Below are 12527 nucleotides of genomic sequence, written 5' to 3'. Positions count from 1 at the left end.
CCCGCCGCGCGCCGGATGTGCGTCACGGGGGGCGGCGCGCCCGGAAGCGGCCCGGCGGGGCCGCCGCGATGAACAGCGTGGGCGAGGCGTGCACGGAGCTCAAGCGCGAGTACGACCAGTGCTTCAACCGCTGGTTCGCGGAGAAGTTCCTCAAGGGCGACAGCGCCGGCGACCCCTGCGGGCAGCTCTTCAAGCGGTACCAGCTCTGCGTGCAGGTGGGTCCGGCCCCGCCGTGCTGCCCCCGAGCTCCCCCGCCCCGAGCTCCTGCCGCGGCCCCCGGAGCAGCCTCAGCTTCGCGCCCCGCCGGGTTGGCCTCGCCCTGTTCCTGTCGGTCGTGGCGCGGAGTGTTTCGCAGATGTTCTCTCGCTGTGTTGTTGATGTAACACCTTCATCCCGCTGGTGTAAAGGCTGCGGCTCGTTTCCGTGATAGGATCCATGCTGTCAGTGAACTCTCGGTGCATACTTGACTAACTCTTAACATTGCAGCTTTATCCAAACCAGCCTCATTATTGTTTTTTTTTTTTCTAGATCACTTTTTCTAGACCATCTCTCTTCTCCCAGGCAGGCAGCGATAGGATGAGAGGACATAGTCTTAAACTGTGCTAGGGAAGGATTAGGTTAGCCATCAGCTCAAATTTCTTCACAGAAAGGGTGATTAGACATTGGAATGGGCTGCAGGGAGATGGCAAAGTCACCATCCCTGGAGGTGTTTAAGGAGAGATTGGACACACTCAGTCTGCTTGACACGGTGGTATTGGGTCCCAGGTTGGCCTCGATGATCTCATAAGTCTTTTCCAACCTCATTGATTCTGTGATTCTGTGTTTTGCACCAAAGATTACATCACGTAGCACTATAAAGATATGTCAATTTTAGTTTTTTTGGTTTTGTTTTTCTTCCTTTTCAGAAAGCAATAAAGGAAAAGGACATACCCATTGAGGGCCTGGAATTCATGGGCCCGAGCAAAGGAAAAACTGAAAACTCCTCTTGACCTTGGCTGTTTGGGTGGAGTCACTGATATGAACCTTTGGACTAAGCACTATCACCAGGTGTACCACCAGGTGCCACCTGGATAAGACCTTTAGATCTTTATTAACTGCTTTCTAAGAAGCGAGGAATCTTCTCTGCTTGCGGAAACAAACAGCTAAAATCAAAAACCAAAAAGACTGGATCATGTGGTAACTGCTGCCTCTTTTCCAGTGAATTTTGGTGGTGGTTCAGCACCTAACAGCTTAAAAATCCATGTGACCTAACTTCCTGTTGAATGTACTCTGTAATGAGGGAATGCTGATTGGAGCGGGCTGAGATAATTTCTTTGTGACTGGTTTCTTCTGCTTATTTATATAACACTTGAAAATGTTTAAAAATATGAAGGGGGTTGATTTACTTTGTCTCCTCTCTATGCTGCTGAATTTTGGTGGAAGAAGTTTGTTTCATGTCATCCTGAACGTTGAGGGGCTAAAGCATTTTCTGTCAGCAACAGGTTTGGTCTGAAAGCACTACTGGGCCTTCAACAGCTTGGCTAAAATAAATATAACCAGGTTATATTTTGTTTGAAGTTCAGAACTGTTCAGTAGAATCTGATTGTGGCCTCTAGGAGGGATGGAGGTGGCCTCCTCAGAAGCTGAAGAGACTTTTAAGGAGAGGTGACTTACTGAGCCTTTTCTGAGGTAGTGACCCAACCATGAACTCAAATTCTCTCTCCTTTAGCATTACACATTCCCGTGGCATGATCCTCACACAGGGATGGGGAAAAGCTGGCCCCTCTCCTTACACCAACACAGGTGAAACAGTAAAGAATATTATGGCCTGGGGACAAAAGAGAAGTCAACTTCCTAATTATCCTGGAATTACAGTGACGAAAAAAGAGCTTTACTCTTTGCTTTTAATCACTACCTGATGGATTATTCAGAGGTTTTACTTTAAAAAAAAACTAAAAAAGGTGCAGTTCTCAAACTTTAAAGCTGGCCCAGACACTGAGTTATCTGGGCCTTGTGCAGAAGAACAGGAATAACACATACAACCAGTTTGCTTTTCTGTGATCTTTCATGTAAGACTAAATGTAGCGTGTTTTTTGTCAGCTTTAAAACAACTGTGCCCATCAGTGCCTTCTTCATCAGTGCTTTTAACACAGAAAAACTGTCTCAGCAGTCGTTTTACTAGTAAGCAGATGAAATAAATTGCATTGAAACACGGGGAAGGGTGTCCTGCAGCACCCACTTGGAGATTCTCTCTTGCCATCCGTCACTCCTTTCAACAGCAAGATGCCAAGGCAGCTGCTGCATTCTTCCTTTTGGGAAGAACAGGATTAATGACAACTGAGACAAGAGCTCAGTTTTGTACCATGTAAAAAACAGAGAAGTTAAAGAAAGAATTGGAAAACAGTCGACTTGCAGCAAGGAGAAACTTGAAAAAGAATGTGCTGGCACAGACTCAGGCTTAACCCTGTAGGTTAAGCAGCTTTTACATGACACAATACACATTATACAAGTATGTGCAGTGGGGCCAAAACTGTGTTTTCTTTTGCAACACCTTTGTGAGTGACTTTAAACAATCAGACTGCAGTTGTATGGAAAGCAGAGTTGTGAGCAAGATATGTACTGATACACCTGAAAATGTGAGAGCTGAGGGGGAAAGCTGTGAAGGCACACAAAGCTTAGCTCAACATCTTTGCTGCCACTCCCTGTGCCAGAAGGGCCCAAGAGAAAAATCACCTTCATGACTGTGAATAAATATTGCAATAGCTGGTTATGGAGAATGTGCTTCAGTATATATTGAATTTTAATCTGCATACCTGTTCTTCTGGCTGTGAGTTTACAGTCACCAGTTAAAAAAGACATGAAGAACATGAAGTTGAGTCACGTCCTATGCCAAGTGAATTCCTGTTGTGTATCAGACACAGAACAGGTATTAACATTCAGGCAGTCAAACCCCTTTACTCCTGCACTGTGTCCTGGGGGAAGCCTCCATGTTTTAAGCAGACACTAAAGAATTTCTAAGGATTCAGATTTTAAAAAAACAGTCAAATCCTAAATTCACGTTCAGAGTTGTTTATTTAAAGGACCTCATCACAAGTACACACAGAAGCCACTAAAATCACTCAGCTTCATCTCAAATGCAGAGTTTCTGAAATTATGACCCCAGAAACGATGGTTCCCACTCAACATGCTGCTTCAAGATGGGGAGAGCCAAAGTTCTGGCTGTAGTCAGGACCTTTAATCTTCATAACCAGTTGGGAGAGCATTAACATGGGGGTTGTGAAACAGGGTATGGTTCCCATCACCCCAGGGGAAAGGCTGTTGAAAGAAGAGAGATAAATAAGCCAGTGGCAGCTCCTGAACAATCTGTACAGCATCAGAAATAAGCAGCACTCCAGACTCAAACATCAGCGACAGGATGAGGGGACACAGCCTCAAGCTGTGCCAGGGGTGGTTCAGACTGGACATCAGGAGAAATTTCTTCATGGAAAGGGTTGTTAAACATTGGGATAGACTGCCCAGGGAGGTGGAGTCACCGTTCCTAGAGGTGTTTAAGGATAGACTAGACACAGCACTCAGTGCCATGGTCTAGCTGACAAGGTGGTGTTGGGTCACAGGTTGGACTTGATGATCTTTGAAGTCTTTTCCAACCTATGTGATTCTGTGACCACACAGCTTGACAGGCTGGTGAATTAAGCAAGCTGGCATCTGTTCCCAGGCTGTAGGAAGCAATGGTTGAAAAACTGTCTCCTTTAGCTGGGAGCCACAGTCTCTGAAGAGCAAGATCTTTGCTCTTGCTTAACCATCTACTGTTGTGCTATCAGACACAAAAACAGGTATTAAGGCTCAGGCAGTCGAACCCTTTTGCTCCTGCACTGTCTCCTGTGGGAAAACATGAGGACTCCAGTTTTGAGAATCTGGGATGCCCTCTGTTAGCTTTTAGCTGTGTATTAGTTTAAGTACAGCAGCTTTAGGACTGAAACGTTTTTCAGCAGGACATTTTTAGGAGGATCACTTGGCGGTGGGAACAGCTGTGAGAAACTCACTGCTTCAGAAACAAAGCCCTGGGGTGAGATCGCGGCTGTGTATGCACAGCACCTCACTGAGCAGATGGGAAAGCAAGAGGTGCTGCAGTGAGCTCAGATACAGCAGCCGCGAGGAAAAGAGGGCTTTCAAACAGCGCAGAGGTACCTTGGTCCTGATCCGGAGATGGGCGTAGGGCACGAACTCGGGCCTCTCGTGCTTTTGCTGCGACTTCAGGTAACAGTTCAACATACACACGCCCACGCCGGGCAGCGCCACCACGAAGGTCAACATCCTCCAGAGCTTAGCTGGGCGGGAGAACAACCACGGCTGCCATCAGCGTTAGTGACCCCAGAGCGCCTCGAACGCAATTCACGCGCTGACGAGGCGCTCACGAACACCGCCGAGGCCGCCCTGGCTCCGCGGGGCTCGCACCGAGCGCCCGCCCCGCTCCCGCGAAGGGCAGCGCCCGTTCAAGGGCAGCGCGACCCCGGCCCCGCCCTCGCCCCGCCCGGCCCCCGTTACCTCCGCCGCCCTCGTGTGCCGCGGCCGCCATGCCCCGCGCGGGCGGGGAGCGCGGGCCGGCGGCGCCGAGCAGCCCCCGGGACACCCTCGCCAGCGCCGCCATGTCCTCCGCGACCGCTCCCCGGCACCGGAACCGGAACGGGGCCGAGGACCGGCCCCGCCGACCTTGAGTCGGGCATGTCACTGAGGGCGGGCTCTCCTGAGGGCGGGGCCGGCGCCATTTTGGTGCTGAGGGCGGGGGCGAGGCGGGGCCGGTCTCGGGCAGCGCTGGCAGAGTCACGGCGTTATTCGGACACAGAAACAGAGAGTGACAGAATCGTTTAGGTTGGAAATGATCTCTGGGGTCATCGAGTCCAACCTGCGACCCAACGCCACCGTGTCAGCCAGAGCAGGGCACTCAGTGCCGCGCCCAGTCTTAACACTTCAGGGACGGTGACCCCACCGCCTCCCTGAGCAGCCCGTTCCAATGTCTAATCATCCTTTCTGTGAAGAAATTCTCCCTAGTGTCCAACGTAAACCTCCCGTGGCACACCTTGAGACTGTGTCCTCTTGTCTTGCGTTTCCTGGGAGAAGGGACCGACACCCCCAGGTAATTGTAGAGAGCAATAAATAGTTTAGAGAGTGAAAAGTTCTGGCGCTGTAGGGATGTCCCAGGCGTGAGGGGATCAAAGGGCCCCTTGGAACGGGGCAGTTCTGTTACCACTAATGTGTTTTTGTTTATTTGGATTCCTGGAATGATTCCACAGAAATAATAACATCACTTGAATAAACACAAGACTTCAAGGGAAAAAAACCATCGTAATTAATTTGCAAATGTCTAGATCCTATTTTAGTTCTTCATTGGAGCTTGGTGGCTGGCTGGGTGACCTTTGGCAGAAGCCATGTAAACGGAGAGAACATCTTCAGCGCTTAAAACCCCACAGTAAAATGAGAGGATTCCCATAGCGAGTGTAAATATTTTAACAGTGGGAAAGCAGAGAAACGGGGCTTTGGGGAAGGGACTTCTCAGACCAGCCTTGGAGCAGGGCTTGTGTCCAATTTACTGTGTAGCATATAGGAATGGTAAGATGGCCAGGATGTTGGAAGGCTGTTATGAAACACATCTTGGCATACAACTACTGCTCAATTGTTTGCTGTATCTTGGCAGTTTAAACTGCTAAAAGTGCTTTGGTTTCTTTGTTATTATCTTTTTTTTTTTTAAATTACTATTACCTCTTCCAATAATTTGCTTTCATATTATTTTATTTAATAAGTAATTTCAAGAACAGTTTTGCTTTCATACTGAAAGGAGAAATTATTCCCACGTGGCACTGTGTGTACCTACAGAACTGCTCTTCTGTCTTCACTGGTATGATGTATTTTGTACAGGACAGCCCTCAAACCACTGCAGCTCACCATGTGCATGCACACCTGCTTTGCTAAATCCACACTGAAGGTAGATTTTGCCTTTCCCCACCTTCATCCTTTGGATTCAGGTTTATGAGATGTCTAATATCAGACTTTTCATTTAAAAGGAATTTGCATGTGGTTTTTTGAAGGGAACAGAATATCCGAGAATTATTTTGTACAATTTTTGAGTGATGAAACCAAGATTAAGTTCTCTGTCCTAAAGCAAACTTGTAGCAGGAGCTACATAAACAAAACCACTTTTGTGTGTAGCAAAAAAACTTTTAAGTAAGCAACAGACACAAACGTTTACAAATGAGAGAAAACAAAGGATCAGCAAAACAAGCAAACTTATGTCTGGGATGAGGAAAAGTTCTCTTAGCACAGCTGCTCCAGATGCCCCTCGTGAGCACTTCTACCCACAGAACTGCAAGAAGCTCGTGGAGAGTGACTGAAAATGGGGTTTGGTCTGCCCTGAACCTGAGTGTGGTGGCAGTTTCATTACAGCCTGAGTGACATTGGTTTAAAATGGGTGTATCTTAGTCTTTATCATCCCAACAGCTGGGATTAATCTCTGTATGAGGTGTGTCAGGACTCCAGTGGCTCTGATTCACATCTCATTCAAATGCTGAGTAAATTAGGAGTGGCTGCTGGGAGACAAAAAAGATTCCATGTGAATAATTTCTTCTAGCTGGGGGAAGACAGGCAGGTATTTGAGGAAACCTAGATATTTTAAGAGTATTGTGAGCAATGTTTTGACGTGGTTGTATGAAGTAAGTTTAACAGTGCAATATGTGATGGTTGTTATCACTGTGATGATTGCAGTCCTCCTGACAGTCAGCACGTGTTTTTACAAAGGTCTGGGGAAAAGGAGTGAAAAGTCAGCGCTGGCTCTGCAGCTCTGTCTGGATTATTGACCCATGGCATGGGAACCCTCTCTTGTACTCACTGCTGTGCCCTGCTGCCTCTCAGAAAGGGGGTGTTTTCCCAAAACTGACCTATCTGAGGGCCTTGAGCTTGATTTAGACACTCGCTTACTATCTTAAAAAATCTGGGCCTAAATCCAGTATTTTGAGCAAGTTTCAATGCATACATTTTTCAAAAAAATCCAGCATCCTGGGAGCCCTTTGAGTGCATAAATGCTACAGAATTAGCCCTGAGAAGGAAAATAAATATATATATATGTCTATAAAGTGCTGGGAGCCAGACACTTAGAGGAAGAAATTTCAGTGTGGTGGTGGGACAGGTGGAGGTCAGGCCAGAACTCCCCTAACCTGACTTGGCTGCCCAGTATCTGTCTCCTGCTGGATGTGCAGCAGTGACATGTGGCAGTTTGGGTCATGTCACTGTTCAGTTTAGCAAAATTTGAATGATTGCAGTGAGCTGGCAGAGGTGGAGTTCAGTAGAGGTGAAGTTGACTCACTACACTGGAAAAGAATGTTTGTGGCACAAAAGCAAGTTCGGGTTTGTATGGACTGGGCACAGAAATGCTTGTGGAAGTAGGAGGCTTTAGCTTTCAGGTAATGGCACTGTATTGAGTTTTGAGATAGGGAGGTTCCACTACGATTCAGAATCAAAGGCCACTTTCCAAAGATTCGTTTTTCACCTTCCCTTTTCTTTTCTTTTTTTTTTTTTTTTTTTTTTTTTCCCCCAGCCGAAGTGGTGAGTAGCAGAGAGGAGGGCACGGATAACAGCGTGAACCGCCGATGAGACGGGATGGATCCCGAGCGCTCGGAGCAATGCCGGCCCGGCCCGCCTGGTGGCAAACTGCTTTCACTGGAAGCGCTTCTCCGTTCAGCACGTCTGGGAACAACAAATGCGCTCTCTGGGATTGGAGACTGTAATCTTATGCCTCTGCGTTTCCAAGTTTTCAGGCTCATCCCTCTCGAATAGAAACGTTCCCTCCATCAGATACTGTCTTAACAAACGCTGAGATAGACAGAAGTGCTGCAGAGATAGCGCCTGTGTCTCAAACTTCACAGAGTTTCTGCGGGCAAAAGTTTCCTTCATCTTCTCCCTGTAGTCCTGGAACGGCAGAAATCAATATTCTGACATCTGTAAATCCTTTGTTCCCCTTTTCACCAGGGCTTTATCAGCTTTGGGAGGGAGGGAGGGGGGAAAGAGGGCGTTGAGAGAGCCATTGTCCCTTCTCTCGGGAATGATCTGGAACTACTATGCAAATCTCTATTTGAAGACCCTGGGAACTGGGGGAGGGCTTTAGCTGCGATCTCAGTGGGAGGGGAGCTCTGCATCCCTGCTCACACACTCCTGCCTGGTGCAAGGAGCGGGGAAGAGTCTTTTGAACGGGCAGAAGAGACATTTTGTGCTTTGTGTGCTCCTGCGAGGCTTTGCACTCCTTGTGTCTCCTGCTTTGTGCCTTTTTATTCTGCCTGATTTTTCTTAATGTTTGCATAAGAATTGGGGAGGGGAGAGACCCGAGAGCTGTGATCATCAGGGATGGAGTCAGAAGGGTGCAGGGTGCAGCACCTCTCCTGCCCCTCTCTCACCCCCTTGGAGTCTCCCTCCCACCAAGCAGTGGAGCAGCTCCTGTGGTTCTACAACATGTACATCCCGACTGCTGGTGTTAGCACAGGGCATGGGCACAGTTTCAGTAAAGCAAATGATTCAGCTGGTCAGAAAGAGTGGAGTGGAATAGTTTGCAGTTCTCAAATTATCACGTTGTAGCCAGGTCTTAAAAAGCTGCCTCTTACAGGGGCAAAGACCCACAGAGCAGAACCTGCTTTGTGAAGCCCTGTGGTCTGTCCTGGTTGGCTCTCTTTCACCTGTTTTTTATTAGGGCAGGGTCACACTAACTGCCAGCTTCCTGGAAGTTGTGTAGGGTCCTCCTTAGGCCTCATGGAAGGGGAGATATCCTGTGCAGCCACATGGATGAAGAGGACAGTGGGGGAGGGACACTAGAGATCCATATCTAGGCATTTTTGTGTTTATAACTACTGATGTAAAGGCAGTCACAGTCCTTTTGATTTTCTGACCCTCATTTTCATGGTGTCAGTCCTGTTCATCTTTCAAACTTTGAGGGGTTTTGTGTTCCAGAAAACTAAAAATTACTTTTGAACAATGACAGCCCTGGAAAATGCAACACTCTTCTCTCTCTCCTGGGCAGCTGAGAAGATGCAGCCATTTAAAAATCTCACCCTCTGTCAAAACCATAGGAACACATGCCCTAAGACCTGATTCCCTGTTACCTCCCACGTTACAGCCAAAGCAGTGCAAACCACTGGTGTTTGTTCTGCAAGTACTTTACTGCTTTGTGGAGGGAAAGTGCATCACAGTCGTGCTCTCATCGGCTCTCTTTTTTTCCATGTGTAACTCCAGAGTGACTCAGCTGACTTGGGTGAACCCCTGGAACTGTGCTAGCTGGAAACCAGCCTGGACATGTCCTCTGGCTCCTGTAAGTGCTCCCAGTACCTGTGCACACTCCTCATCCCTGCAGATACTTTTCTGAGGACACTTGTTTGCAGGGGGGCTGGTGTCTGAATGCACATTCTTCTCACCCACGCCTCACATACGCATGCAAACACACATCCTCGAGTGCACACAGCCATACCCTTTCTCTCATACACATTTGTGCACATACACAGATCTTTTTGAAAGCTCCTGTTTTCAGAAAGGTTTTATTTATAGGTCCTGCCTGGTTGTGAATGTGAAAGGGAGAGAGTCCCTCAGAGAGTTCCTTTCATGTGTAAATCAGCCTAGGCTGAGAGCATTGGGGTCACTGAGAGGAGGATTTCACTCTTAATTACTCAGAGAGAAAGCAGGCAGGGGACTTTCTCAAACTAATAGGGTTGTTCTCTGCTGGGGAAAGCAGCTTGAGACGCCCAAACTTCTCTTGCATCAGACTTCAGGCTCTGATTCACAGGCCTCTTCTGCCAGCAGCAAGAGCTGGTGTCTATGTGGCACTTGGAACAAACAGTTCAGCTTCCAAAACAGCTTACTTATTAAAGATGGTTATGTTCACTCTGATAATTGGGTATTCTTTGGAGACCAGCAGAAGAACTGACCTAGCTTCCTTTGGTTTTATGCCACTTTTATTGAAAAGGATATTAGTTCGTGATACTTATATCTGTGACTCCACCTGAGGACCTCAGTATTCTTCCAGACCTGAAGGCTCCCACCTCTCTACCAAGCAGAAAAATGTTGTTGTCTAGAGATTAGTCCAGTGAGTAGGACTCTGAACTTGGACTTAAAACCAGCACTGATTTCACAGTTCAGCCTTTGTGTCCTTAGTGGTGGAACAGGGTAATCTTCTCTTTAGAACGGGGCTCTTAAGAGCAGAAGTCTTTGGATTGTGATACTCTTGGTAATAAGGCTGCAAGTACCAGGGTAGAGGTGGGTGATGAGCATGTCTGGAGAGATGTGTCTTTTTCCTGGGATGCAATGCAAGCAGGGGGATTCCCCTGCTGAAGTAGCATTATCACCTTTCATCCCTGGACACAAGACTGAGTCTGGAAATCTACTGCAGAGATGAGAGTGGCCAGTCACCAGCCAAAAAGTTGTCTACAGGGACTGCAGGACCTTCTTGAACACCTGCACACTTACAGGAGGTGTAGCTGTCAGTGGTTTCAACAAAGAGATCTGTGTTGTCAAGTGCACACTCACACACAGGCAAGTGTGTTTTCTGACTTCAGCTGACAAAGCTAAACTTACACCCTCTCGTCTTTCTCTCCTTTTCATTTGTCCTCTGCTTTTCTGTACAAGAAATAAATGTGTTCAGGGCTGAACGTTCCCAACTCATGCACCAGCAGCCTCCTGGGAGCCCTGATTTGGGATTCTTGGAGCTGTGTTAGTTCAGCTTGCCTGGGAAGGCAGAGGGTTTAGTCCAGGAGCACCTCTTTGAGGATGCCCAGCAGTGGTGGGAGCCATGGGCAGACGAGGTCAGCAGTCTGAAGTGTCTGCAGAGGTCAGAGGGAAGGGAATGGATCATTTCTCTTGCAAATGAAGAGCTGCAGCCTGGAGCAGCCTTAGCAGAGCCCAGCATGTGGGTCCAGGCTGTTCCTTTTATGAGCTGATGGAAGTGGGGCCCAAAAGGACTTCCCTGATGGAGTTCTATCACAGCCTTTGTTATCTTTCCCTCCTACAGCATGCACTGGGCATAGAATATGGATTGGGGGTTATCCTGGCTACCAGCACAGTCAAGAGGATGGAGGCTTTATGGCTGCCTAGAAAACCTTAGGCTACAGAGTATCCTTATTGCCATTCCACGAGGAAAATCTTGGTTTAAGATGTAGAACACATGTATATTTCTGCTTTAGTGCTCTGTTTTACCCAACCTACACTAAAATGAGTAAATCCAAGGCCTGCTTTAAAATAATGCACATAACTGAGTAAGGGATGGAAAAGCCTGGATTCTGTTCTTCCTTCTGGTGGTAAACTGTCAGTTACTTTGACAAAACCCTGTGAATGCCTATGCCTCACTTTTTCTGCCAAACACTGGAGAAAGACAGTGTATTCTTTTTTATAAAACATTTTGAGGATTTTGGGTACAGAATGCTTTATATATACAAAATGTTGCTGTTAGCACCGTCTATCAATGAAATCTCTTTTAGTCTGCTTTTATGCAATAATGTTACTTTCTCTGAATTGTTGATTTAGAATTAATTTTAATGTTATGTAAACAATGTCACTTCTCTCTTAACCACTTGCTCTTTTGCTTCTTTGCAGACCACCGGGGAACTCCCTTAGCTGTGACATTATAATGGGAGGTGGAGACACCTCGAGGAGAAGGTCGAGGCAGACAACAGCAATTACAGTCAATAACATCTCTGACTTACCTCAGTTACAGGTTTGTGTGATCTGTGCATGGCATCTTTCCTATGTACAGGTATCTCCAGTGAGGCAGGACATGAAAATATCTGTTTCCCTTGTAGGAACTTTGGGAGCAGCTTCGTATTGTTATTATTGTCTTTTCACAGCCTCAGATAGAGTCGGGCAGGGTGGGGGGTTTAAGGAAAGGCTGAAGTTGTAATAAATGTACTCAGGGTTTCCCCTCTCTGCTGTGATGTCACAGCCATGACAAGCATCTAGAAGTTAGAACAGTCCTGGGACTGCCAGAGCTTACACTAAAGGGAAAATGAACTTATGTTTAGATTTTACTTTTCAACCTCTGCTGTGTGTGCAGGATTGTTTTTTATGGCTTTCATCTCTATTTTCCTTTAGAAGCCTCAGGAGAACTGTCCACCCTTCAAATCTGTTTTGATGCATGACATGGAGCACAGCCACTCTCAGTAGACTGCAGAAAGAGGCCATCAAACCATAACACATCTTCGGAGGGGTGAGCTTGTTCTTTATTTCCTAGAAGCATCAGCCAGGTTTACACCACTTTGTGTAGGAAGAGCTGCAGGAGAAGATGAATGTTCCTGAGGGCTCAGAGGCAGTTTCATGTTTGGGGTGAGGCTGAGGTTAGCCATGGAGCCCGTGTCCAGGCAGTAATTTGACAGCAGACATGGGCACACAGTAATGCAGGCTCTGAAAATCGCAGGAGCCTGCTGAGTTATTGTGAGCTGGAGGAGCTTTTCTGTTTGTGGGCACATGGGTCTGCCTGCCTCACATTGTGAAGACATAACTGAGACATAAAGGAGGCTGGCAAATTGCAGAAC

The 12527-nt window shown here is 47.2% G+C and overlaps 3 protein-coding genes across 3 annotated transcripts in view; 2 read left to right on the top strand and 1 right to left on the bottom strand.

Annotated features, from left to right (window-relative positions):
• The first annotated feature begins 22 nt into the window (after positions 1–22).
• Positions 23–1552, top strand: TRIAP1 (TP53 regulated inhibitor of apoptosis 1). Its single transcript, XM_032705412.1, has 2 exons — positions 23–215; positions 906–1552. Exons 1-2 carry the CDS (start codon positions 69–71, stop codon positions 987–989), a joined length of 231 nt encoding a protein of 76 aa, XP_032561303.1. The 5' UTR covers positions 23–68; the 3' UTR covers positions 990–1552.
• A 1480-nt stretch (positions 1553–3032) lies between these two features.
• Positions 3033–4663, bottom strand: LOC116796051 (cytochrome c oxidase subunit 6A2, mitochondrial). Its single transcript, XM_032706307.1, has 3 exons — positions 4525–4663; positions 4168–4307; positions 3033–3294 (listed from the first exon to the last, which is right to left on the bottom strand). Exons 1-3 carry the CDS (start codon positions 4625–4627, stop codon positions 3214–3216), a joined length of 324 nt encoding a protein of 107 aa, XP_032562198.1. The 5' UTR covers positions 4628–4663; the 3' UTR covers positions 3033–3213.
• A 116-nt stretch (positions 4664–4779) lies between these two features.
• MSI1 (musashi RNA binding protein 1) overlaps positions 4780–12527 on the top strand; it is a 74623-nt gene continuing 66875 nt past the window's right edge. Inside the window, exons 1-6 of the mRNA XM_032706302.1 lie at positions 4780–5113; positions 5893–5959; positions 7565–7711; positions 9247–9322; positions 11593–11713; positions 12088–12202. The gene's annotated coding sequence lies outside the window, so the exon portion shown is untranslated. The remainder of the gene's footprint in view (positions 5114–5892; positions 5960–7564; positions 7712–9246; positions 9323–11592; positions 11714–12087; positions 12203–12527) is intronic.

This window comes from Chiroxiphia lanceolata, chromosome 18 (assembly GCF_009829145.1).
Source record: "Chiroxiphia lanceolata isolate bChiLan1 chromosome 18, bChiLan1.pri, whole genome shotgun sequence".
NCBI classification, from domain to species: Eukaryota; Metazoa; Chordata; class Aves; order Passeriformes; family Pipridae; genus Chiroxiphia; species Chiroxiphia lanceolata.
This window is presented reverse-complemented; position numbering and strand designations above follow the sequence as displayed.

What these genes read in the sequence shown, in the direction of transcription:
- TRIAP1 (XM_032705412.1), top strand. Translation starts at nt 69, where the DNA reads ATGAACAGCGTGGGCGAGGCGTGCACGGAGCTCAAGCGCGAGTACGAC. An exon ending in GGTACCAGCTCTGCGTGCAG is followed by an intron (nt 216 to 905) that starts GTGGGTCCGGCC and finishes CTTCCTTTTCAG; the next exon opens with AAAGCAATAAAGGAAAAGGA.
- LOC116796051 (XM_032706307.1), bottom strand. Translation starts at nt 4,627, where the DNA reads ATGGCGGCGCTGGCGAGGGTGTCCCGGGGGCTGCTCGGCGCCGCCGGC. An exon ending in GGCACACGAGGGCGGCGGAG is followed by an intron (nt 4,308 to 4,524) that starts GTAACGGGGGCC and finishes TCTCCCGCCCAG; the next exon opens with CTAAGCTCTGGAGGATGTTG. An exon ending in ATCTCCGGATCAGGACCAAG is followed by an intron (nt 3,295 to 4,167) that starts GTACCTCTGCGC and finishes TTCTTTCAACAG; the next exon opens with CCTTTCCCCTGGGGTGATGG.